Source organism: Chiroxiphia lanceolata, chromosome 5, assembly GCF_009829145.1.
Source record: "Chiroxiphia lanceolata isolate bChiLan1 chromosome 5, bChiLan1.pri, whole genome shotgun sequence".
In the NCBI taxonomy this organism is placed as follows: Eukaryota; Metazoa; Chordata; class Aves; order Passeriformes; family Pipridae; genus Chiroxiphia; species Chiroxiphia lanceolata.
The window spans coordinates 59801376-59827663 of NC_045641.1; the positions used below are offsets into that span (position 1 = coordinate 59801376).

Here is a 26288-nt window from a genome sequence, read left to right on the forward strand (position 1 = left end):
TGTTCTGCTTCTGTAGGACAATATTAATTAGAGAAAGCAAAAGCAGCAGGTGGTTGAAATTTGGAAATTTAGCAATCAGTTATAGATGCATATGTGTGTGTTATGCATATATACATAAAAATATGCACATATCTTTCTCTACAAAAGTCAAAATGAAATGTTCATCCTCCATACTAATTGAATTCTTACTGTTCAACAAGTTTCCCATCAACTAGGAACCACCATGGTCTTACTCAATAGAGATCAAACAAAATTTATACTTTAAAGTGCTGTATTCTAATATTTTTAAAGATTTTTAAAGCATCATTTCATATATTTTTTAAAACACATATTAAAAACCATATATTTTTAAAGCATGTTTGAGAATAGCATTTTAATCAGTGCTTAAAAAAATTGCTCATGAACTGTAGGCATGCACTGTTTTACTGCAATACTATCGATGTGCATTCCCAATCTGTATTTCAAAGGAACAAAGAGGTCTCTGATGTGATCTAACTTCACTCCCAGGCAAACGACATACAGATTTTTTGTTGAGATAGAAAAAAAATGTTTGCATAATTTGCTGGCTAATAAAACCAGCAAATTATGATGCTTCCTAAGCCTACTGTTTACTAAGTGTGGGTAAGAATGATTGCTGTCTGGTACTGCCAAGCAAAATGTAGGAGCTAGAGATTCCTTGCTAACAGATCATGACCCCAAACTCTCTCCATCATACTGTAATAAATATGATGTGTCACCTACTCTTGAATCAAAAGTTCCTCAGAACTTTATTGGCCATCTTCACTAAATCTCTCTCTACATAATACACTGTTCACTAATATATTGGTGTCAATCTCAGCCCCCTGCTCTAGCCTGCTTTTCTACTTTATTTCCTCTTTTACCTTTTAAGCAAAGTTTGTTGCTTCTTTGGGGTTATTGTTCTAGTCAGAACAGGCATAGCTTTATACATTCATTTATTTTTTATTTCCCCAGTTTATTACATTTTCCTTTGATTCTACCTTTTCCAATGTTTTTCCTTAGTTCCTCTGAAGAACTTCTTGCTAATTCTCACCACTCAAGTAGCTGATTACAACTCATATTACGTCAGTCTTTCTTCTAATTTACACTGCATTTTTATTAGGTTTGTTCACCAAATATCACATGAATGTTGTGTATTGCAAGATTTTCTAAATGTGTTATAATAAATCTCTTAAGTGTCCATCTCCATTATGTCTGTATTCTGATTTTTCCATGAAAACCATTTTCAGTTCATGAGTTTCACCATCACTTCCATAAAAAATACTGATAGAAAAGGATTAGTTCAATAGCTCCCAGTCTCACTGTCCTCTCTAATGAGCTCAGATTTCCTTCATATTTAGAAATTATAGGATGTTATATTGTTTATTATGTGCTAAAATTGCTACAAATATGATTACTATTTAGGTTTGTTCCTCATACACAGTGTGTATAACACATGCATTTGCAAGTGTGCAGACACACCCATTTACTCTATTCTTGTATTAGGGCTGTTCCAGTCCAGCCTATTCCAAGTCATTCTGTAAACAGATTTACCATTTCATAGAGGGCACACATATATTCATTATAAATAATTCCACATAGCCACATAGCAATATCAGCTGTATCCATGGATCCGTATGCTTTGTCAGTCAGATTCTCATCCTCAGACTAAACTCTGCTGTCATTCAGGCAGCTTAGCAAACTAAGGAATTTCTGATTCGTCCTAATTGCTCTGACACACCTAAAATATGTGGGGTTCAGGGAAAAGAGCAGAATCCCAAAGAAGGTAGTTCCCCTCAGTGATTGCAAAGCCATTATATCAACAGTGGGCTCTCTACAAATCTCGGAACTGCCAATTTTAACATGTGCTGCCCACGTGGGCCTGTACATATGCAGGAAATCTATTACTTTTTTAGCCTTAGGCTCACAAGACCAGCATGAATCAACTGTTTGTCACGTGGACAGCTAGTCTTTGCCAGGGAGCTTCAGAAGATATGTGATGTCAGTCATGTTTTGAGATCAAACCCCGCTCCTGTAAGACAGATCTATCAGAGTGTGCTTTCTCTTACATTAGATCACTCAAGCAATTTAGAAAGGAAAGTGTCCCTTTCCTGATGAGGATGGGCAGTATGCAAATACCATATCAGTACTCAAGAATCTAGTTGCTATAAGCATCTCATGACCCACAATAGAGCCTCTGCATGTTCTTTCAAGTGCTGGTCACACTCCCCAGAACTGAGACATGGTTGCTCCAGGGAAAACACAAATGTTTTCAGTTCTCCCTCCCAAATCAGTCCCCACCCCATTTCCAGCCCACCCAGCAGCTGTCCTGCCTCTCTGCAGCAGGCTGCCAAAGCAGCCACTGTAGGCAGGAGGTCAGTGGAAGGGTTCTGGCTTCCTGGCAGATGAGTAGCTGAGGGAGAAGGTTGTACAAGGGGACCCCAGGACTATCTTGGCCCGTGGCTTCCACCATGTTCATCAGGGAAAAAAATCCGAGGACTCCCATGAGATCAGACTGTGTGAGGAGCTGGAAAGCTACTGAAAGGTGAATCATTTTCCCCAGAACCTCCTGTTTCTGTAGTTTCATGGCATATTGCAACATGTTAATGCTTTCTGTGAGTGCCATTACCTTAGAGGAGTGAAATTCTAAATCTCAGAATTGGACTTATTGTCCTGCACTGGGGTTCATGTGCCTGTTTGAGCTTGTCATCCCTTCACAGTCAATGGAGAAGACTAGTTATGCAAAATGACAAATTTATCTCATCTTAAGGTAGACAAGTAAGAGGGCTCAGATAATTCACAGCACAGTACCCACTTCTACAAACAGATGACAGATGAGATACATGCATCTACACTGTAAATAGTTAAATGTAGGTAAGACAAATCCTACTCCTAAATTTTTCTGCAATCTTTTTTTTATAGGCTAAGGTCTACAGCACTCAAGAGCTGTGATTTCTAGCTGATTTTCAGCTGATGGACAGGCATAGTGGAGTCACAATCTATTAACTTATCTTAAAAAAGCTTTTAGGCTGCTCTCAAATAGAGCAAAACATCAAAACTTCATCAAAACCTGAATATAGTACCAGTCTCACAACTAGACCTAGACCTTCTTTGTGAGCTTCTCTCTATTAAATCAAATGACAACTCGATATGGAGAAGAGTGTGGTGACATTTTTGTCTCTTTTGGGCAGAGGAAATTACTGTCTATTGCCTGACTGAGAATTTATGCAAAAGCTTTTGAGTTTACAAAAAAGCTTGCTTTAATTTTTTTTTTTTTTACTTCTGCTTTAAAACCTGCATTTTTAAAGTTCATCTTCTTAGAGGTTCCTCCCTAAGTGCATCATTCACTGTTATGAAAGCAATATGAAATGCTCCATATTCACGGTTATTTGGCAGTGATTCTACCCTAAAACTGTGGCTCGATTTCTGAATTTTGACAGTGAATGAGAGATGCTGTATTACAGTATTCCAGAAGTTTGCTCTCAGCCGGTTGATTAAAGTTATCATTATATTATTTTATCATTATATTTGTTGCCTTTGACTATGTGCATTATAAACCATTTGGGAAAAACTCATGTTTTTAAGAGAAAAAGTACTTGTGACAACTAAATCTGAAAAAAAAATAAACGTAGGAGTGCCGTTTTGCAGGTATAGATTTTCTTAAGGAACTTTGAAATGGTAAAGAATCTTCTACAACTCTATCATGTTCCTTCTCAAATAGGTGTTTTTTGAATGAAGTAAATACAATATCTCCCTGTAAGATCACAGAAACCAGATATCAAAAGAAGCTTCCCATGAAAGTTAATGAACCACACGTTTTAGAGACTCAGATGTACTAATAAGAATGTCTGACACCACTTCCAGCCCTTTAACTTTGTACCTCACCACAGTTTATTTCTTTAAATACTGTTCATATATATGCACAATGATTGAATGACAAGTTAGAAACCCTGATATGAAATCTTGATAAGACTATTCATGGTTTAGCCACGCTTGAAATATGATTTCTTTACATGCTTGAGTTGTTACTATGGTTATACTGCCCTATATCCTTATCCATTCTGACATCTGCATATACATCACAGGACTCCTATTGATGTGGTGGGCCAATATGACAGCATATTCAAACAGACTGAAAAAATATTTTCTTTCCATAAACACCAAAAAAAATTTGCTTAAAATAAAATAGTCTTCATACAGCCTTCACAATTATCAATAGCTGTGACCTTTAGGCAGGTTGTGATGCTGTGAATTTCCTCAATGGTCACACACTAGATCGAGAAATTTGTAAATATTGTATTTTGCAATAAGATGATGAATTCAAGATGGGTAACCAGACTTTGGGGTGGGGTGGAAGGAACCAACATTCCTAGCATTTAGTTATGCTCTTTGCAAAACCACAATTATTGTGGTTTTCCATCAGGAAATCTCAGCCCCCTCAGGCTGAGTGCAAAAATTTGCAGCACACTTCTTCCAGTGCACCAGACTTGCCCATTTTGTCAGTCAGGGCTGAAAGAAAAACTGATACCATGGGCCTATGTGCACCCTTCCAGTCCCTTCTGGGAAACTATGTGCACTGCCAGCCCCCATCCCTTCCAAAATTTCAGCCAGTAGCAACCACACTTTGCTGATGAAAGACCCCCAGTTCTCTGCATGGTGCTAACACATTATCTTTGAATATTGTTTCTGACTTATTCCCCAACTGTAAACAAAAGAGAAAGCAATGATTCATGGCTAGAAATAAGTCCTTGAAATGACTGATTATGCAGAACTGAAGTTGCGTCAATTAGAATTACCAGAGTTTAGTTCCTTTCTCTCACTGAAAAAAAAAAATAAATTACAAATTATTAGAGAATAGAAAATATCATTCTAAACCTAACAAAATTTATTTACCTTGGCCTAGGCAGGAAAGAGGCTCAGAACCAGCACATGAGGTATCACTTTATGACTGGGCACATTATTGTGGTCCCATGGTCCAGCCAAAAGACTTAAGCACAGGAGGGAGAATCTGATTAGATCTCAATTACCTAAGAGGACTGCTTTGGTTGAGGATGTTCAAGGAGTACTGCGTTCCTGCTGCCACCATCAGACCTTCAGAGAACATATCTCACTGTGCAAAGAGCAAACCTGGCTTGCAGGACAGGTCAGACACAGTTGGGTAGCTCTGCTTTTCCCCCAGCGGAATGTAGGACAGGTGGCAGGGACAGGAAGAAGGTAGCAGGATGAGATTCATCCACAGGTGTGTGATGTATGAATGGCATCTTCTCATTCTAGAAATTAGTTTTCTGAGTTTATTTTCCAGCATCTGATGTGAACAAGGAAAGTGAATCATGAGCCACTGGTTAAGAGCTGAGAATTAAATGAAGTTCTGACACAAATGAACATAATTTCCGTTGTGAGTAAATGACATTGTACCCACTTAAGTCAAAGCTGAATTTCGCCAGCAACATATACCAAGCTCCAAACGAGTGATGACAGAGATAATTAAGAAATAATGACAGTGGAATGGAACAATGTCACAGGATAAAGGTCTCCTGCTCTCAACAAATGCTGAAATGAGGTTCATTCATCATGAATGAGTGTTGAGGCAGAGCTGCTATCTTTTAAAAACATGAAGCTTTTGACAATGCTGAGTAGTAATTATTTTTTCTATTATGTGAAACTAAATTATTTGTATAGATGTAATATTTTTATTATCTATATGTACATCTATGCAATGACAATCGATGGTGTAGATGAACAGGTATTTATTTCATAATAGTTGATCTATTTTATTCTAATTCACTTAGGATATGTCTTAATATATTGTAGCAAAATAGTGTTATCCTTCAAAACAAATGGTTTTGCTGTATTTGCACTATCACAAGTTATTTCAGTGGGTTTTGTACTGCTCCATTAGGACCTAATCATACATTCACCAAATAGTGCTGCTGTTGCTGTGAGAGCAGGATGCAACAAAATGGGCCACAATATTCTTAATTTATCAGGCTTTTTAATTAAATTTTTTTGAAGCAAAATAAATTTGAAGGCACTCTACCATGAAATATCAAGTACAGAGGAACAAAACCAGAACAAAAATTATAATCACCAAACAAAGTACTTGTGTCTGGGCACAGGTTGATAATGGGTCTGGGAAATCAATAAGGAGTGTGCTCATAGCCATCTCACTAGAAGGCACAAAGAGACATAAATTCATTAGATGCAGAGGCATAGCCCAAATTAATCAGTAAAACCTGGCTGCATTGAACATTCCTAGTAGCAAAAAATACCTCATTTCACCAAAGCTTGTGGTTGACTTGTATTACAAGAGAGAGGTTGTTTTAAGAAAGTTGGCTTTGAGGAAAACTTTGGAAAGTATGCTGAGAAAGAGAAAAAAAATAGTTTTTCTCTTATTCTGTGAGTTTTTCAAACCCACCTACTTTGCAAATTGTGAGATTATTTCAGCATGACTTCTTGTCCACAGCTGAAGAAACCTCACTAATGCCAGTTACAACCTCATTCCTCCTTCCAAAAGAAAGCAAGGAAGGTAATAGGAAGAAAAAGGCAACAGAGACTGTTAATATGCTATGATTCTACAGAATATGTCCTTTTAAGACACCATGTCACAAACACATGCTTCAAACACATTGATTCTCTGTGACCTTGTCTTCTGTTTCCAAAAGGAGGTGAAAAGTGACAAAAATGAGAGGCTGAGTGATGCAGGTGATACAGCCAAGTGCCACAGGCAAGGAAGCACTTCTTCAACTGAGAAATGGCAGATATAAAAGGCTTATTAGCCTCAAAAATATTTTACCTGGTAAAAAAAAACCCAAATCAGAAAAACAAACAAACAAAAACAAACAAAAAACTATCAGAGAAGAAAATTGTCTCCAGACCACCATTCTCACCTCTTCCAACATGTAGTTAATCATCACACATGAGGAGTCACTGTTACCTTCACTGTCTGACACCAGCCTGGAACCGACTCCTCACAGAGCACCACAACTTCACTCAGTGGGTCACCCCACTTAGAACTGAAGGTTCACCAAATGAGGTTTTCTAAGCACTCTTTACTTCCATCTAATAATGATTGTGACCTTTTATGTAGCACCCAAAGGTGCTGCCACTCCAGACCATCCCTGCCCATTCTCTGGAGCTCCTCTCACCCTGCCCACGGCCCAGGACTCAGTGTCAGCCCCCGTGGCCATCAGCCCCTGCCCCAGCAACACCTCAGCAGGGCCCAGCTCCAGCTCCTCATAGCCCTGCTCTCCCGGCCCCTGGCTGCACCAAGCTGGGAACCACCTGTGGCTGTTCTCTCCAGGCCAGGAGAAGCTCTAGGGATCTGCTGGCTTCCCAGTTAATTGCTCTGCTGTTCTTCCTGCTCAAACTGCCACAGGAAACACCACATCACATCCTTATCAATTTGCAGTGAAAAAAAAGGAATTTTATGCAGTTACCCACTGGTAGCTAAAAAGCAAGCAACAATTCACAGTGGATGCAGAGCTCCAAGAGACCAAAAACTTGTCCATCTCATGTATCATTTACAAAGCACGGTTTGAAATAAAATAGAATAGTAATTGTTTTGTCCTCTGTCCCTAATAAATTATTTTCAGAAATTAAAACATCTTAAATCTCCATCAATTATTCCATGCTATGCATCTTTTACAAAGTGTTTCTGCAAAACTGAAAGCATTGTTTGCTGCTGGCTATCAGAAGTTGTTTCAGCTGTCTGTGTAGGTCCTGAAGGACTCTCTTTGCTCAGATTTGTAGTCTTAAGTATCAACTGCACCAAATCAAGTGGAAAAAAATAATGGTTGCTCAAAAAAAAAAAAAGTAAAATGGAAAAAAAGTAATGGTTGTTCCACATTTCTGAAAATCGAGGACGCATCTGTTAGGACAAAATATTGGGAGCTCTCTTTATGATTATGAGGTTTTTTCACAGTGAATTGGAAGTCAGAAAAAGCAACCCAGATGAGGACTCCAGATATTATAAAAGCATGGAAGCAAGTAGAGCAAATTAAATGGCAGAAAAAAAAAATTAAACTTTTTTTGGTATTCTAAAACTAAGGTAGATTTCTGGTTCATCCATATTCAAACTCTACGTGGAAAAGAAAAATAAAGGATGCCAGAAAGAATTACTGCTATCATCCTATAGCTTCTAACTCTGGGAAATTAAGTATCTCCCTCAAAGTCACAGGGACAGCCTGAAGACTGTTGGAAGAAGAGAACTCAGACTGGCCCTTCACTGCTACAGCCACAAGCCTCAGTCCTCTTCCAAGAAGGCACTTCTGAATATTCAAAAATCTAGAAGTTCTCTCTCAACCTATTCAATATTTGCTCTGCTGACAAAATGATGCCAAGCAGTTACCTCTCTATGCTACAAGAAGGAAGGCCATGATTTCATGTGTTGGATTCCTGTGCTGGCCTTTCATCTTATGAGCAGACACCCATTCTGACCAAAATGATCTCATCTTCATTCAGTTAGGATGCAAAGAATAGGAGCATTCCCATATCCAGCTGACATGATGTTTCAGTCTGTTATTAATAACACCTTTGCTGGAAGGGTCACAGCACCCTTCCTCTCTAATTTGCAGTCAGGAACATTCCACTTTGACTGTCTCCTGGATTGCTGTATAACTATAATAATGTCGATCAGACAGTTCTCTTTTTTTTTTTTTCCACTTCTTACTCAAAATTAGACGATTAAAAATATGTAGATAGAGTAAAGCAATCTTTAAGGTTTCAGGGTTTATATTACTGTTTGTAAGGGATGTAAAATTATGGAGATACTATCACAGAATAAAAAAAAATATATTTGTAAATGTTACAGGACAAACTGTGTTTGTAACCAATGTTTCCAATTTTTTCTTATACTCATAGCTTCTTAAAAGCTGACTGTTGAAATGCCTCTTTTCCCCAGTCCCTGATGCTTTTGTGATATCCTTATTAAATTCCAAATTAAGAGACCAAAGCCAAAATCTAATCTGAGGTAAAAAGAAACACTTGAAGGTTCCAAGTAAAACCAGGTTGTTACCTTGTTAGAACTACAGAGTAAGTTCTTATGCAAAAATAAACAAGCATGATTTATGAGAAGCACAGCAGGGGGCTGTTGAAGATTGAAGAGCAAATCATGGTTCTCCCTAGGTAATTCTACAAAACTTCCATTTGCCAAGCCCAGCAGTGCCCTCAGAGTCAGCCTCTGCTTGCAAACATGGTTATGAATGCAGGCAGAGACTACTGTCTGTTGCTGACATTTTTGGCATGGTACACTGGCACTCTAGCTGAATGTCACAGAAATTCACTTCAGAAAGTGGTCAAGAGCTATGAACTGCAGAGTGTACCACTACTATGGCTACTCTTACACCTACTTACCATCACCTGCAGCAGAAAAAGTACTTTTGATTCAGTACTCGCTAGACCAGCCTATTCTTCCTTTGCAAATTACTAAGCCTCCACTCATTTACACCAGGTAATTTGTAGCCTTACGTTTAGTAGTGCAGCTTAACCATGAAAGACTTCTGAACCTTATCTGCCTTTAGGCTACCTATATTGACTAAACTTCAAAACTTCCAACACAGTGTTAGTTCAAGGATACATCTTACAAAACTGGGTATTTGTGCCATGGTCTTCCCCTCCAAAGCATAGTACCCTAATCACTGGTTGAATATTACATGGACAGTGTAAAGATGTAAATACATGCAATTAATTTGAAAGAAGGGAAATTTTCTTCCTTAATCAACATCAATCGACAAAAAGCAGTCAAGCCAGTTTGAACTTGGTAATGACCATCAACCAGTACAGCAAGAGTTGATAAGGTCTGGTCTGATCCCACTGACCAGAACCTGTGAGGCATGAGTTCCCTGTGTCCTAAAACATCATATCTGGTGACACAGACTGAGACCACTTCTGAGGGGGAAATTAATGCTCTTTGTGGATACAAGGGAACACAATGCAACTGCATATTCATTTAAAAACTGCAGTGCTATTGAAAATCAAAGCAGTGGGAGTTGAAGCTAGAAAACAAGCTGTTATATCCTTTCATATACAGAAAAAGTAGTTTTCCACTGAAAATTTCCACTGAAATAACACATTGGAAAAAATTCCATGATCCCTAATCTGAACTCACATTTCAGACTAATCTCCTCAGTAGAAAAGTGAAGCATTTCCTTCATCCATAACTTGACTCCAACAACAAAAATTTTGTCTGGAACTGGTTTAGGACAAGTTTGTGAGCACATCTCACAAGCAGAATCATTAATCTCCTAGAGAAAATAATGTCATAGTACTTAGACTGAGAAAAACTCTTTTGTTGATGAATTTAAGTTTATATCCATTCTACTTACTGAAGAATGAGGTTTAGACAGTGATGCATTTGATAAAGATACAGTGAGACTACTCAGTGTAGCTGGTATTTTCTGTATATCTAAAGGCATGTTTTAAAATATTCAGAACAGCTAAGAGAGATAAGAGTTGGGTACCTGTCTCCAGCTATCTATCTGAAAATCTCAGTCTTTAAATGCTGGTTTAGATTTTTGGGGTTTTGGTTTTGTTATTTTGGGGGGGTTGTTCGTTTTTTTTAATTTATTTTACTTATGTAGAATGTACCTGCTTGTACTTTTCTGTATCTGTGTACTTATCAATACTATCAATAGCAGTAAGGTGGTATGATCTTCACTGAAATGAAGTTCTTGTGTGCAAAGATGAGCAATATAAGAAAGCGCCAAAGTCTCACTTCCTAAATAAACAAGTGGAGTAGCAAACTGATCCATGTGCAAAACTTGGACTCTACTATAATCAGTGGCAAAGCTGCCAGTAACTTCAGAGACAGAAAATTTCATTTGTGGACTGTGTGATACATCCATGGGCACAGCTGGTCTGCAGAAAAGTTCAGAAATGGAAGAGCTTAACTCCCAGCCTTTAGATGCAGTCCTTACTCTCCTTAAAACCAGTTTCTGTTTAGGACCCTTTCTTCATCAGGCTGTACATGCATCTCCTGTCAGCTTTTGCTAGAGTTCTGGGTATGCCTCAAAGATAAACAGACTGCTTAATTATTAGTTGGTGATGCATGACAGAATTTTGAGGAGAGGACTGTAAATGTCACACAGACAGTAAATATGTTCATATTTTGAAGTTTGGAAGTAGGCATCACTTGCCTTCACTGTAATGAAAATATGTACATATCTTTTTATTGCTAGCAAGCTTACTTTAATGAGATAATTATACAGATCTAAGTCCCTGTGAGGGTTAAAGAAGTCTTCAAATAAACCTACACAGTTCCCTGCCCTCACTAGTTACAGTCTAAACATTCTAAGATTTGTCAGAACATTCTGCAGCTTTAACACAGGGTTTTGACAACGCCAGTCTCAGGGAATGATTTCTTTAGTAGCATCTGATATTTCTGAAATACATCCTGTATCTGTGAAAAAGCTCTATGGAACAGATGTTACAGTTTGTATACAACATAGTCTATTACTTTCCTAAGATTTTGAAAAACGCCTGTGTATGAATTCATATGCATGAACCTTCAAAATGCCAAAAACCTGTTTTTGAGAAGTATCATCTTGTGTTTTTAACAAGTGTCTATACTATATTAAGTACAGAATTCCAGAATTAAAACTGGAATGATCACTTATTGGATAATTTAATAATTTACAGTTATTTAATGACGGTTATAAAGCTTTCGACTGTTCAACTTTACAGTTTGCTAAATTTGTTAATTTACTGGTAACGGATAAAAAATTCAAAATCCAGAGGGGAAAAAAATAGCACAGCAGTACACAACTTCTCATTTTTATGAAACCAAGACACTCAAGCAGCAGACTACAGGCAGTAATAAAGTTTACTTAGCTGCTAAGTAAACTGCTAGCAGACGTCCTTCAACTATGCCTAATTAGAATTAAGTATTGTAAGGCATATGTATGCCATCGAACTAGAAGAAATTTCCTTCACATATGTAAAAATGTATCAGAATTTCAGCAAGTATATGAACAAATTGACAGCTAAAGTCTTGTTCAGCTCCACAGACAATAACTGAAACAGCCACTAGCGGTATATGCTGTGCTGATTTTCAAAAGTGTGTTCAGACACACGTTGGAACTTTTTATCTATAAAATAACCCAACTTTACAGAACTTCTTGAGGAAATAGACCAGAGAACCGCAAGGTTCCTCTAACTCTTTATAAGATAAAGAAATAGCCGAAGTTAACTGTTTGGTAATTCTGCTGTTGGGGAAGCGGAGTGGAGACGGCGATTTGGTTAACGAAGTTTTCTGACGTGGCTCGACAGACCGTGCCGAAGATCCCACTGCCCAGGTCACCTCAGAAACAGCGTTGGGGGAAGAACGATCGGAGCGCCGGGGAATCAACTCTGCCTCGTCCTCCCGGCGCAATGAGCGGTCGAGGAGCTCCGCCTGGAGCGCCCCGCTGCCACCGCTGCCCCGCGGGGCCGGGGGGTCCTGTCGCGGGGAAGGGGACGGGGCTCCACCCGCCCGCCCCACCGCAGCCCCCGCACCGCTCCGCACCACCCGTCCCGGCTCAGCCCCTGACCGACGCCACCGCCCACCGCGCCGCGCCCCGACCGGAGCCGTGGGGCGGGGGAAGGAAAAGTTTCCCGGGGGATGCGAGGGCCCCCCGCCCCCTGCGCCGGGCTGCCATTGGCCGAGCCGCCTGCCAGAGCCCGCAGCCACAAAAGGCGTTGCTAAGTGGATGTTTATTTTTTTCACCCCTCTTTTTATTTTTTTCCCTCCCCCCCTTTTTTTTTTTTGTGTCTCCCCCCCCCCTTCACTACTTCTTCGGTTCACTCGCGCCGCTCCCGCCGCCGCCGCCGCTCCGCCCCGCTCCGCTCCCCGCGGGAGGCAGCGCGGGTCGGGCGCGGAGCCGTCCCGCTCCGGCCATGGCCTAAGCGGGAGGGCGGCCGGGGCAGAAGATGAGTTTCCAGGCGGAGGACGGCGTGGGCAGCCTCTGCCACAAGGCGCTGCAGATCATCTCGGAGCTGTGCCTGGGCGGGCAGGTGGAGCGGGAGAAGTGCGCTGGCATCTTCCCCCTGGAGACGGCCCGGCAGGGCATCGGTGGCACAGGTACCGATACATCGGACCCGCCGCCGGGCTCGTCCTGCCGCCGCCGCGGCGCGGACAGGGACGGCGTGGGCGGCCGGAGAGCGCAACTTTTTCCTTTGCTTTCCCTGCGTGCGGAGGGGGCGGAAGGGGGGCAGGCACACAGCCAGCTTTTAAATCCTCTCCCTCTCGCAGCCCGCGGAGGCTCCCGAGAAGCAGCGAGGGAAGCGCCAGGACCGCCGGGGTGGGGGACAGCGCTCCGGGGGGAAACGCGGGGCAGCGGGCGAGGATGCGGGCGTGGGCACAGGGAGCACCGAGAGATGCCGAGGGGAGAGAAATCGCCGCCGGCGTGCGAGCCTCGCCGCCGGTTGGAGCCCCGCCGCCGGAGATGGTCCCATACCCCCCGCAGCTGCCTCGTTTGCCCCCTCGCAGCTCCGCTCCGGCAAGGTTTTCCCCGCGGCGGGAGTTTCTCCTTAGGCAAAGCTCGGACCCGGGCTGCTGCGTGTATTTGCGGGGCCGTGCGCGCGGGGAGCGGAGCAGAGGGGCTGCCTCTGATGTTCTTGCCACGGGTGGGCAGTGGTTCCGTGCGACGGGCACGCCACGCGTGGGCTGAGCCCTCTCGCCCTCTCCCTTCTCCCCGGCCGTCCTTCTGCGTTTGGCGGGTCGCGCTGGCGGCCCCGGCAACAGGTTGCGCGGCGGGGCGGCGGCGGGAGGACGGGCAGCAGACACGGCTCGGGGCTCAGCCCGGGTTCGGAGCTCAGCCCAGGTCGGGGCGCAGCTCGCTGGTCCGCGGCTCACAGTATCCCCATTCTGAGCGGGTTTGAGGTATTTTACACCCTCTCCACTAATCGCCGAGGGCGGCAGGAGAGCTGTCTGGCGGTCGGTGGGAACCTGTGAAGTCAGGGCAGCACTCTGGTCCAGGACTCATCCAGAAAAATTTGGGGAGGGTGGAAGGAGGGAATTCGGATTAATTCAAGCATTCCGAAGCCAGGAAAATTGTCGGTATCGAAATCAAGATTTTTGAATCCTAAAAGTGGTGTCTTTGGTCCCTGATTTCTGGATTTTCTGCATCTTTCGGAACTGGCTCTGTGCTTTTACATTATCCTGTGCAGTACTCCCTGGACACCTTGCTTTCCTTGGCACTTTTTTAGGAGAGGGCTTGAAAATTAGTCGAAGTTCTTTGCTTGATTTCTGCCGGGAGGGGTTAATAATCTCTTCTGTCTGCCCATAAATGCAAATGTACAGCTTGCATTATGGCCAGCAAATGCCAAGTGTATAGTGCAAATTAAATAAATTAACACCAGATCATGTAAAGCAGCAGGCTCTCAGCGTGTGCCCCAGCTGCGCTCTCGCAGCTGATATTTTTATTTTTTTTTCTTCTCTTCTAATAATCACAGCTTTTACTGCAAAACGCCGGGTTATTTGTAATATCTCAGATCAAAAAACCTGTTTCTGATGCTGCCTGACCCAGCCCGGCCCGACCCAGCGGGTCTCGGTTCGCCGCGGGTGCCCCTTCCCCCGCCGACCCCGCCGCCGGGGCAGGGCAGGCAGGCACCGGGGGCGCGGGGGTCGCAGCCTGCTTCCTCCAGCACGGATCATTAACTTATTGTGCTTTATAAATGCCAAATACTGAACATGTTCTGATCGATCATGCACTGTGTTAGTCGTCATCGTCCAAATAGTAAAAGGGTGAATGAAAATGACAGTACCCTATGGAGCCTGGACACTTGGGCTCTGAAAAGAGTTGATCTGATTTTTACAAAGTACTGCACAGAGAGTCAGTGTCATATATTAGGTGACATATAAAAACAAAGTTGTTGTATGGACAGGTGGGATATGAAGAATACAAAACATCCCATGAGGTAGACCAAGATCTGCTATTTAGAAAATATAAGTCTTCAACACTTGGTTTGATATTACATTGTGTACAGTAACAGGAACTTCTTTTTAAATATTTCTTGAAAGTCAACGATCTTGTTGGTCTTGCATTTGTAAACCCTAACTACCTTGCAATTGTTGAATTAAGAGAAGAAATTATAATAAACAGACCAGGGGCTTGAACAACTGGTCCCATATCTCAGGTGAATTCCTGAATCTCACTTTTTTCTCCTTAAAAGGAAACTATCATTAGATGATGGGTGTCAGGTTTATTGACATGCATATTATATTGAGCATTGTCTCATTAATAACACTGCTAATGAATGTATATTAATACTTTCTGTCTCCAGAGGAGGAACAGACACACTGTCATTGTTGATAATTGACAGTATTTTAATACGTAAACACTTGGATAGACAAGATATAAATATCATTTGCATCAATTTTATGAACAGAAAAATTCTAAATACAGTTTAGGCTGAGAGAAATGTTGTCACTGAAAGGTGAACCATGCTCTATCTCTTCTGCTCTTCAGATGCACATAGAGCTCCTTATCATCTCTATGGATAAAGCTAATGTTGTCCAGAGTGTTGAGCATCCATAGTTCCTGTCCATTAAAGGTAGAAATGTCAAGTGTTCTTCATAATTGTTCTGAGAACATAAGTCATAAATATTTGTGTTTGTCTGAATCTGTGCCTCATACATAGGGTGGAAGCATTTGGTGTGAGAATCCATATCATGTAGCCATATCCTTCTTGCCTGAGTAAATTCTCCACAGGTCTGTTGTCATGCAGCTGTAACTGTATGGTAGAGAACCTCGAGGAATGGCTAATTTAGCCCTATCAGTTTTACTGTAAGTCCCAAATGATGCTGTGGAAAGCACTTTCCCAGCGTATGCCCACACTGGGTGACACGCATCACGGAATCTGTTCAGTTATCTGCTCTCTGGGGCTCCAGCAATAGCAGTGTGTTGGGAATTAGCTCCTGCAACAAGGACTGAAGTGTGTGGAGAAAAAAACACTGTAGTAAGAAGATAATTGAGTTGTAAGGAGGACTTGTGCAGGGCTAAGAGTTAGACTTGATGATTCTGGCAGGTCCCTTCCAACTCAGCATATTCTGTGATTCTGTGACTTTTGGAATATGTGAGGAAGATAAAATACTCTGAGATGCTTATTAAAGAATAATGGCTTATTATTATATGTTGTTATGTTATAGAATCACAGCTAAACTTTCAACCTTCAATGGAAATCCAAAAAGCAAATAGCCACAGAGACAGTGTAAGGAGGAGAGAAAATAAAAAATAACCAATAGCTATATTGGGATAGCATGTTCTCTCTTTAAATGATGGGTTCATTCTGTTTTCCTCATCTCAAAAAGATACCTAAAAGTGTCACAAAGGTAGCACTACTAAGGTTTCATTGAAAGAAAGAACTCTAAACTTCACTAAGCCTGACAGAGTTCTAGAAGTGTTTGGACAATGCTCTCAGGAACATGGTGTGATTATTGGGAATGTTCTGTGCAGGGACAGAAGTTGGACTTGATGATCCTTGTGGGTCCCTTCCAACTCAGAATATTCTGTGATTCTGTAAATGAGGACGAGACTCATATTTGGAAAGGAAAGAATAGTGCAAAGAACCTTTCAGAAAATAAATGAGTAGATGGTGAAAAGGAGAGCAGACTATTTCTATTTAATAAAAGAATAAAAACATGTTCTGGAAGTTGAAAAGATTTGAAAATGCAGCAAGAACTACATTGATATAGCTGTGTTAGTGAGTGTGGTGATCGCTTTCTGTTCAGCTAGACCATGAAAAGCAGCCAGGTTTCTCAAAGGAATCAGCAACTTGAGGCAGAAGATGCACCACCCAGTCACAGGATCAAAGCAAAATATGAGACAGTGTTGACCTCGTGACCCAAGAAGTTTCACAGGGAAGCAGAGAGGCTGGGCACTGATTTTTTTGATAGTGTAGGTGTCTAGATAGGAGAAAAAAGCATGACAAAGATAACAGAATCAAACACAAAGAAGAGGAAGCCAGTGACACAATAAAAAATGGTGAGTACGTCTCTGGGAAGACAGAGTACAACAAAATGAAGCAACAAAACAGAACGGAGAGATATTCAGGTTTGCTGGGAACCAGAGAAATAAGAGTTTGTACTTTCTTTGTGAGTAAACAGGATTACATGAAGAAAAGACTGATTATTCAATATGTTTTTTGCTCTCAGTGACAGCACCACCACATTAGGACCCTCAATTACTGCTCACTGCTTGGGTCAGGAAGGGATAATTGTATTTAGTGTGATGGATAATTAATCTACAAAACTCATAGCAAAGAATCTTAGTGAGATAAATAATTTTGTAAATTTCTGGGAATTTTAGACAATTAGTGAAGATAGACATCTGTTGTTACATTGTCTGCCCTGGTAATTACAAGAACTATTCATTCTCATCTCAGGGGGATGCTCAAGTGAAAAGATTAGGAAGCTGTTTATGTTTATGGTATCTTTATATGATTAGATTACTATGTGAGCTTTCTTCTCAATACAATTTTTTGCAAAATGCTCAATTACATGTGCAGCTGTTTTGTTTTTATTTTACACCTCCAGAACATTTGGGTAAAATGGTTAAGATATCAGTTGTAAGTTTAGGTGGAAAATAAATGGGAGGTGGATGTGCAGGGTTGCACCCAACATAGTTTTTATCTGAGCCCAGTAAATTATTTATTTCTATAAGTCTTCAAATTCATATATGCAATGTGGTTATGCCTGTATTTTAGCTCAGGATATCTGACTAATAAAGGACTCTAATTCATTTTTTCCGGTTAGGCATACCTCCTCATTTTCAATGGAACCCAGCATATTGAAAGTTCCAGTTGTGAGCATTTCTGAAGATTAAGCAAATTACATACAGCATAATGAGAGGAGTTTGGGCATTCTGCTCTAGGGACACATGTTTAAAATTCATTTTATGTCCTCTGCAAATGGTGGTTACTTTCTGCTGTCTTTGCATTTTTTTAGGCCTGCTGGTCATGCAAAACTTTGCTATCTCATTATCAGTTCTCATGGGTGACCAATGTTTATTACAAAGCTGGGAACCCAGCTGCTTCCCTGCCAGGAATGGCATACTGTAGCCCACTGGAGTGGGTAGAGAGTACCTAGAGAGTGATATTCACTCTTGCTCTTTTGCTTGTCAGACAATTGATTTTTTAAAGTTGACAATACAAAGAGCATTGGCTTCTACAGGATCATTTGTTATTCATCTTAATATTCTACTCACAGTTATTTTATTAACATAAAAGTTTAACCTACCAAGTTTTTAACCCTACCCATGATTCACAGTTTACTATAGAAGTACAGAGGGAGTAGAGAAAACACTGGAGCCTCCTGCACGTGGCCATTCTGTAACACAGTCTCATTCTTCCATGAAGTTCAATGTCTTGTGTCCTCCTGCTGTAGCTGGCATGAGTTTCCCATTGGCTGTCAGATGGTTCCCTGACAACCCTCAACCTCCTAGGTGGGATCTGATGGTTTACATTTAGTTCTGGTTCCTTTAAACATGCACGTGCTCATCCACACAATGCACAGGCATACACAAAGAGTTTAAGCTGTAGGTATACCTACACTGCCTGGATATATTTAGGGGAGGAGGAAGAACAGATTTGCCCTGTAGAGTGCTTCTAAGTTGTTCTCAGCTGTGCCAAGGTTAGCATGAAGGGGACAAGAAATAGATTGAACAAATGTGAAGAATACTGCTATCAATGTAGGACAGGAAAAGAATATAGGACAACGTCATACAGGAAAGGAATATTTTTCTTCATGAGAAAGTAGCAGTTGTGTGACACAATTGAGCATTCTGTTACAGAGAAAGGAAACCGAGCATCTCTGCTACAGGGAAATGCAGTAAAATTAAGTAATAAACATTTTAAGTTAGCAGACCAACCAAATTATTTACCACAGAGTTCAGCACCTGATTAGAATAATGTTGCTACCAGAGAAATATATAACCTGGTGGGAAAAAAATGCAGGGTTACTGAAATATATAACTTACAAAATCAGTGTTAACAAGCTGTGAAAATCATTAATGCATCTAATTCAGCAGTGTAAAGGCAAAACAGAGGGGTAAATACACCACTGAGACCAGATTTATTTACAGCAAATGTAAAGGCAGTCACAACAATGCAAAAGTGCTTAATATGCAGACAGCAGCAATACACAGTAAAAACAAGAGCTTTACAACAGAATCTTCCTCTATACTCATTTTGTAAAGAAATACAGATGAAAAATGCAGAAACATTTATAGCATCTGGAAGACAAATCTGTAATAATGAAGAGACGTAGTGTTTTCTCATGTCCTGTCCTGTGTCTGAGAAGTTTGTTATATAATGCTGGGTGAGAATAAACATAACCATGACAATTCAAAAATGACACTTGAGCTGCATGAACCTCCTTACAGCTGTGATATGCTTATGATGAATGGCAGTCCAGTGAGCTTATGATGTGTTTTCATTTCCCTTTCTCATCTGAAAGAGGATAATGAGGGTTTCTTGCAGACACAGAGACATCCTCACAAGTGCGAGAGCATCATGGGACCAAGCCCAAAGCTGGGTTTTTTTGTGTTTAATGGAAAGCTACATGGGCAGATCTGGGTCAAGCAGAGAGTTCCTTCCTATTGAGATTAAGTGAGAGTCAACAAGTAGAAAAGCAGGTAGGCCAGAAAAACCTTGGGAGTGAAGGCCAATAGTTTACATGTAGTGTGTTACAGATGAGAGGGCAATGTGCAATGTCTTTTTCTTCCTACACTGCAGGCAAAAAAACTCGACCCAGTCAGACAAAAGTGAGAGCCATCCTCTCTAAAACAACTTAGATAAAGTGATGTTGACAAGAGATTAATAATTCTATGTGCTGTAATCATGTAGTAAATCACAGTGATACCTGACTTCATTTAGTTCCCTTACTGTCAGGAAATATGCCACCATAGAACTCTGTTAGCATTGAGAAGTGACACACCAGCAGGTAGATGGTGATGGCTGTGTTGAATGAATTAACAGCCTAGGAGGGAACACATTCACAATAGGGCCAGAGTAAAAAGGTTTGAGGAAGGTCTTCAAAGCATGCTTCTCCATGAGAACAGGAGAGGAGGTCATACCTACACTTTTAAGTGAAAGGCTATTTTTTGTCATTTTGTCATATAAGTTGGGTGTTTTGACGGGTTCAGGTTATGTGAAAAAATACGAGACTCTGCACCCTGCCACTTTCTGAGGCATGCTAAAGCAACATATCCCCATCTGAAGGGATTTGGATGGCACAGAGGTAATTGTGGAAGATCTGCTAATGCAGAGTAAGAATTAACACCAGCAAACTTTGGCATGCTTAAAATTTCCCCAAGGAAAACTGAACAACAGAAATGATGGGTTGGACCAACTAGTTCATATACATGGGAATAAGGGAGATTTATTGGCCCCAGACCTTTTATAATTTATAAGGCTCTTGCTTCCCTTCAAATCCTAGAAAATCAAGAGACATTAATTTATCTGATTGAGCTGACTTGTGGCATTACAGACACAAGAGTTCCCTTATTTTGGAAAGGGTGAAGTTCCTTTTGGATGATGAACAAGTTTAAAGAAAAATATATTTGAAAAAAGGTTACAGACATTGTACTTTAAATATGTAAAAGAACCAGGATCAGATATAGACAAAAAAGTGGGTCAAAAGAGAACATACCCCCCCACACACACTTTTTTTCCGTGTGTTCCTTTTCCATCTATTAATTTGCTGGCAAGAATATGTTCTTTTTAGTATGGTTTGCATCAGACATGTGCCTGACTCTCGTACACATGGGCAGCTACATCACAGTACTATGTGATCTCTCTCTCTCTTCAAAATCGTGGGTTTGTGGAGTATGTTTTTCCAAAGTTAAGCCTCAAGAGGCATATGTTGTCTGGGCACTGTCTGAAACGTAAGTGACCTTAATTGGTTTGGAAATGGAAGTCTGCCAGTGTGCATGTTTGCAAATGGATTCATGGGCAGAACTTTTCTGAGTCAAGTTCCAAATAAGAAATTTTTAGAAGCCATGATACAGAAACCATTGCTCAAAACACTACCTAGCATCCAGGGGGAAAAAACAAACAAACAAACAAACAAAACAGGGGATATTTCTGAAGTACTTGTGTAAAAGCCAAAAGACTGGCTATCAAGGAGCCTTTTATGGGAGAAATGTATCTAGGATATTTCTTAAAATGCAGAGATTTTGAAGCTTCTCAAACAGACATGCCTGTCTCAAATGAGAAATATAAAATTGTCCAAAATTCCATATCTTGAAAGAGTAGTTTGATATATAAAACCATGGGGAAACAGGGTACTTTCTGTTATGAAATTTTATCAAGACTATGAAGATGAAATTAAGGACAGAGGTCAGTAAAGCAAGTTTACCAGGACCAAAATGATAACTCTGCTGAAATCACTGGAAGATCTTCCACTGCTCAGAAGGGGGTGTTGTGAGAAAAAAAAGATTTTCTTCACATTACTGAGTATACCCAGCATGAGAACAAGAATGGGAAAAGCATAATGCTTTTTAGTTGGAGATGAATACTCAGAAAAATAACCTGTTCTGTGCAAATCTTTACCATTGAAGAAAAACTGCAATTATCAGCTCAGAAAAAGAGTTGTCAAACCACTACTTCTAGTTTGAGACAGTTTTTCTTTTCTTTCTTCCCCGTGACCAGTGAGAACATTGTTCACAATGTTGACAATGAATGTTATCACCAGCAGAATCAGAATGTCTCCTTCTGCCCATAAAAACTTGGACAGTCTTTGAATTTTTCACCAGTTCTACTACTCTAAATAATATTTTGCATGTGAAGCACAACCTTTGTCTGATGACATATCCATTCTTCAGTACCCATTTTAGTTCCTAACCAGGTATCTGTGGAAGGGATATGAAGAAGCTCCTAGTCTGCAGAACTCTATTAGTGTTTTATATTCCTTAACAAAAACTCCTATAAAAAGGTAATATAAGACACATATCCAGTCTAACACACAAAGGCTTTGGGAAGCTCCATTTGATTGTTCTTCAAATGATTTCAGTCGTCATGCAACAACAAATCTCTGGCAATTGCTCAATAGAGTGACTGACAGAAGTAAGGACATTAAGCAATATGCTTTTTATGTCAATTTATATGGCATACTGATTGCTTTTTAGCAATTGTGGATGTAAATGTAATAAATACTTTCTCGTAGTGAACTATTTTTGCTCATTTTTTTTTTTGCAATTAAAATATTTTGTTTCTCTTTAACTGTCCGTTGCATTATGAAATACAATATGTGAGGCTTTTTAATTTATTACTAAAATAGCAAAAACGGAAACGACAACTGTTTGTAGAACTAGCTCCTTATCTCTGCTCTTCAGACTTGAGATATTTCATGTGATTATTTTAGGGCTTTAAAACATATATTTTCTGCAAAGATTTTAGGAGCAACTTCAAATTTTAAGCAGTTTAGTAGAAATACAGTAAAACAGCTTAGAGAAAGCTGAAGTACAGCAGTAGGTGTTGAAAGGAGACACCAAGTTATTTGAAGGCTTGAAAAATGTCTTGCAGTGAAAAACTTAAATTAGAATTGGCTAGAAATGCTTTGATGGAATGTTTTCCAGCTGATAGTATCTATTCATCAAATTGAAACTCTGCTGGAAAGGATCAATTTTCATATATCTGGTTTTAAATGTTTCCAGCAGTTTTAAAGTTCTTAAAGCATCCTTTTTCAATGTTTTCTAAATGAAAAAAAAACCCTACAATTTTCATTTTTAAAAGCCTTCCTCACAAAATGTAATCTAATTACGCCAACCATTTCTAAACTGAGCTGGAAATATTGCAAATTACCCAAAATTGAATTGCTTCTTCAATTTTTGGGGTTTTGGTTGGTTGGTTGGTTATTTTGGTTTGGTTTGTTTTTTTGTTTTTCATTTTGGGGGTGTTTTGTTTTGTTTTTTTTTATTTTATTTTTTGTATTCATTTCTGGTAGATCATCAACATTTTCAAGAGTTCTACTTTTTGTCACTTTGAGAATGGAAAAAAAAATTGGCCAGCCTGCCTGAAAATTCAGCTGGTTCAGTTTATCAAAAAAGTTCCTTCAGTGGGGCATACTTCTGTATCAATGGATTAAATTCACTTTTGACCATGTAATGGGTTTGTGTGGCCAGGTTTTGGCAGTGGGGGTCTACAGGGCAGCTTCTGTGAGAAGCTGCTAGAAGTTTGCCCCATATCTGATAGAACCAACACCAGCCAGCTCCAAGACAGACCCACTGCTGCTCAAGGCCCACCAGCAACAGTGGGATAACGTTTTTAAGGGGGCAAAAATCTGTGCATCATCAGCTGGAAGAGTGAAAATGTGTGAGCAGAACAACTCTGCAGACACAGAGGTCGGTGAAGGAGAGGAGGAGGTGCTCCAGACACCGGAGCAGAGATCCCCCTGCAGCCTGTGGTGAAGCCATGACGAGGCAGCCCATGGAGCAGATATCCACCTGCAGCTCCTGCAGAACCCCATACCAGAGCAGATGAACTCATGAATGAGGCTGTGACCCTGTGGGAAGTCCATGCTGGAGCAAACTCCTGGCAGGGCCTATGAACCCACAGAGAGAGAGAGGAACCCATGCTGGAGCAGGTTTGCTGGTAGGACTTGTGAACCTGTTGTCAGTCTGCTCCCAAAGTTCTACACCCAGTGGAAGGGACCCACGCTGGAGCAGTGTGTGAGAAAGACTCATGCTGGAGTTTGTGGAGGAATGTTTTTCGTGTGGGAGGGACAGAGAGGAGGAGCAGGGGAAGAGTGTGATGGGTCCTGCCCTTGAAGGGGAAGGAACACCAGAGACAATGTATAATGAACTGACTGCAGCCCCATTCCTGCTGGCAGGAGGAGGTAGAGAAATCAGGAGTGAGGTTGAGCCCAGGAAGAAGGAAGAAGTGGGGGAAAGGTGTTTTATGATTTGCCTGTAAGAGTAATTGCTGAGCGATCGCTCCCTGTCCTTATCTCAACCCACAAGCTTTTTGCTATATTTTTTTTCCCCTGTCCGTCTGAGGAGGGGAATGATAGAGCAGCTTTGACAGGAGCCTGGCACCCATCAGTCAACCCACTACAGACTGTTCCCTGGCACTGAGGTCAATTCACATGCAAGAGCCTCTCTCCATGCTATTACTGTCTGTCATCTGCTGGAACAGAAGGACCACATCCAGATCACCTTCTAAGAATGATCATTGTCCTATTCTAACACCTGATCCATGGCTAGGAATTGGTTGGGAGGGTATAAATTAGCCCAGTTTAAAACCGTTCCAGGGAGTGATATAGGCAAGTGAGTTTTGACTCCTGGGTTTGTTTTCTGGCACAGTTTATTTTATTTGCATTTTCTATAGGCATGCCTCATGAAGCATAGCATATCTTTTAATCTCTCATGCAAAAACATGAAAGAAGCAATGGCTGTAAATTAGAACTACAAAAACAGAAATCCGAGATGCAAATTTGCAACAAAGTGATTAACCTTAGAAAGAAGCTGTAAACTCAGTATCTCTTAATGTCTTCCCTTGTCAAGACAGTCTCCTGCAGAACATGCACGAGCCAAGTAAAAATCAGTGGACTCAGGAAAAATATCAGGGTAAATATTGGATGAAACCAAATAGCCTATTAATCCCTACTGGGGATAAATTATGTAGAAAAATCATATGTAAAAGTATCATTTGCTTCTTGTGTTACATTATTATTAGATATAATTATGTATCCATTCATTTCATGGAAGCATCTTCCAAAATTTGCTGTATGAATTTCTCACTAAGCTGACATGCTTATTCCAAGGGCTATGTTTTGACATTTACCTGCAGGTAGAAAAGGGGGGCCAGACCTTTCTTGGGTCTGGCAGGAAATGGTCAGGGAGACATACCTGTCTTCAGGGCAGGGCAGCAGCTTGTGCCAGACTCCTTAAATCCAGGAGCACATCTGCACTTACCCCATGACACTGACCAGGACAAAAGGCAAAGTAAGTTTGAACAGAACTGTATCTTTCAAATCTCCAGACTACAACATTTTCTATATGCTTTTTGCTTTTCTCATGCATTTTCATGATGAATAGGCCTTAAGTTAAGTATTTGTTACCTGGATATTATATATTAGTAAAGAAAACATTCCCAAATTTTCTGCTTCATCTTTCTAGCCTTCATCTTTCTACCTTCGTCTTTCTATACTTCATCTCTCTATCTTTGCTCTCAAAGGGACTGGTGAGGTGTATACTGTCCTGTGGACCCAATACATACTGTTTTTCTTCCTGTGAAAATCTAGAAAAAAATGCACTCAAACCCTCTTTGCACTTTTCCACTCATTCAGTTTAGAAGCCTGTAGCCCGGAGTTATGGATACAAAATATTAGCTGTTAAAATGTCAAAACTTGTTGTAACCAGAAGCAGCAGCCATTACTTGAGGAATATTTAAGCACGGTTTAGTGAGTACTTGTAAAGCTTACAAATGGCTCTTTTGAAAAGGAAAGGGATTTTTTTAGTTGTAGTATTACATGAAACTGGAAAAATCAAACTGAAACATGTCACATAGAATAAAACTCCTAATTAGGGCTCAACTGGCAGTGCTGGTGATCCACCATCCCCTAAAATACAAGTGTGTTCGCAGAATTTTGTTGGTACGAAATCTGTTCCATTTTTGGCCAGGCTATTGGATATCATAAGCAATTGTGTCAAGCAAAAGTCAAATACAGGGCAGAAGGGGTAGCTAAATATACAGTATGATCTCTGTACAACTCAGGGCATCTGGATAGTGTTCTGTGAAGCCAGCTGCGTTTTCATAGCAGAATTTTAGATATTGGTGTATGTGCTGTCTTGGTTTAATGCAGCCTTGGTCTAGAGCTGAAGATTTAACCCTAGAAATTTCTTATTTATGACAGACTTTATCCTGTCCCTATTTACACCACTTAAATATTAGGTTTTCAAATGTTACTGAAGCAGTTGGCATAGAGAATCAAAAGTTTGGCGAGTCCTGAAGAAATCTGTGTATCAGCCTGGCAGTTTAGATCTGGTCTATCTTCATGTGCACTGATACAAAATGTTGAAGGTGATTTAACTTTTTCATCAAGATGTGTTCTTGATGTTCTAAATATGTGTTCTAAAGGATTAAGCATCCATAACCTCTCACTGAAATCAAAGTTTTTGATGTTTTCAGGAGCTGTCTGTCCTCCACCCAAAGTCAGTGAGCAAAGGCATGTGTACATTGCTTATAAGGAGAAGGCTATCCATATAGGTGCTTATTATTAAATTTGGAAATCTAACTCTGGGAACAGAATCTCGTGTATTTGCTTTAAATCTTAGTGAAGACATTTGTTGTTTGAGTATAATAACTTTGCTTTAGCC

General features: G+C 40.5%; 1 protein-coding gene across 1 annotated transcript in view; it reads left to right on the forward strand.

Moving 5' to 3' along the window:
• The first annotated feature begins 12832 nt into the window (after positions 1-12832).
• Positions 12833-26288, forward strand: part of SYT10 (synaptotagmin 10) — a 37850-nt gene continuing 24394 nt past the window's right edge. Inside the window, exon 1 of the mRNA XM_032688243.1 lies at positions 12833-13051. Within this exon, the coding sequence (XP_032544134.1) occupies positions 12901-13051 (151 nt within the window). The 5' untranslated portion in view covers positions 12833-12900. The remainder of the gene's footprint in view (positions 13052-26288) is intronic.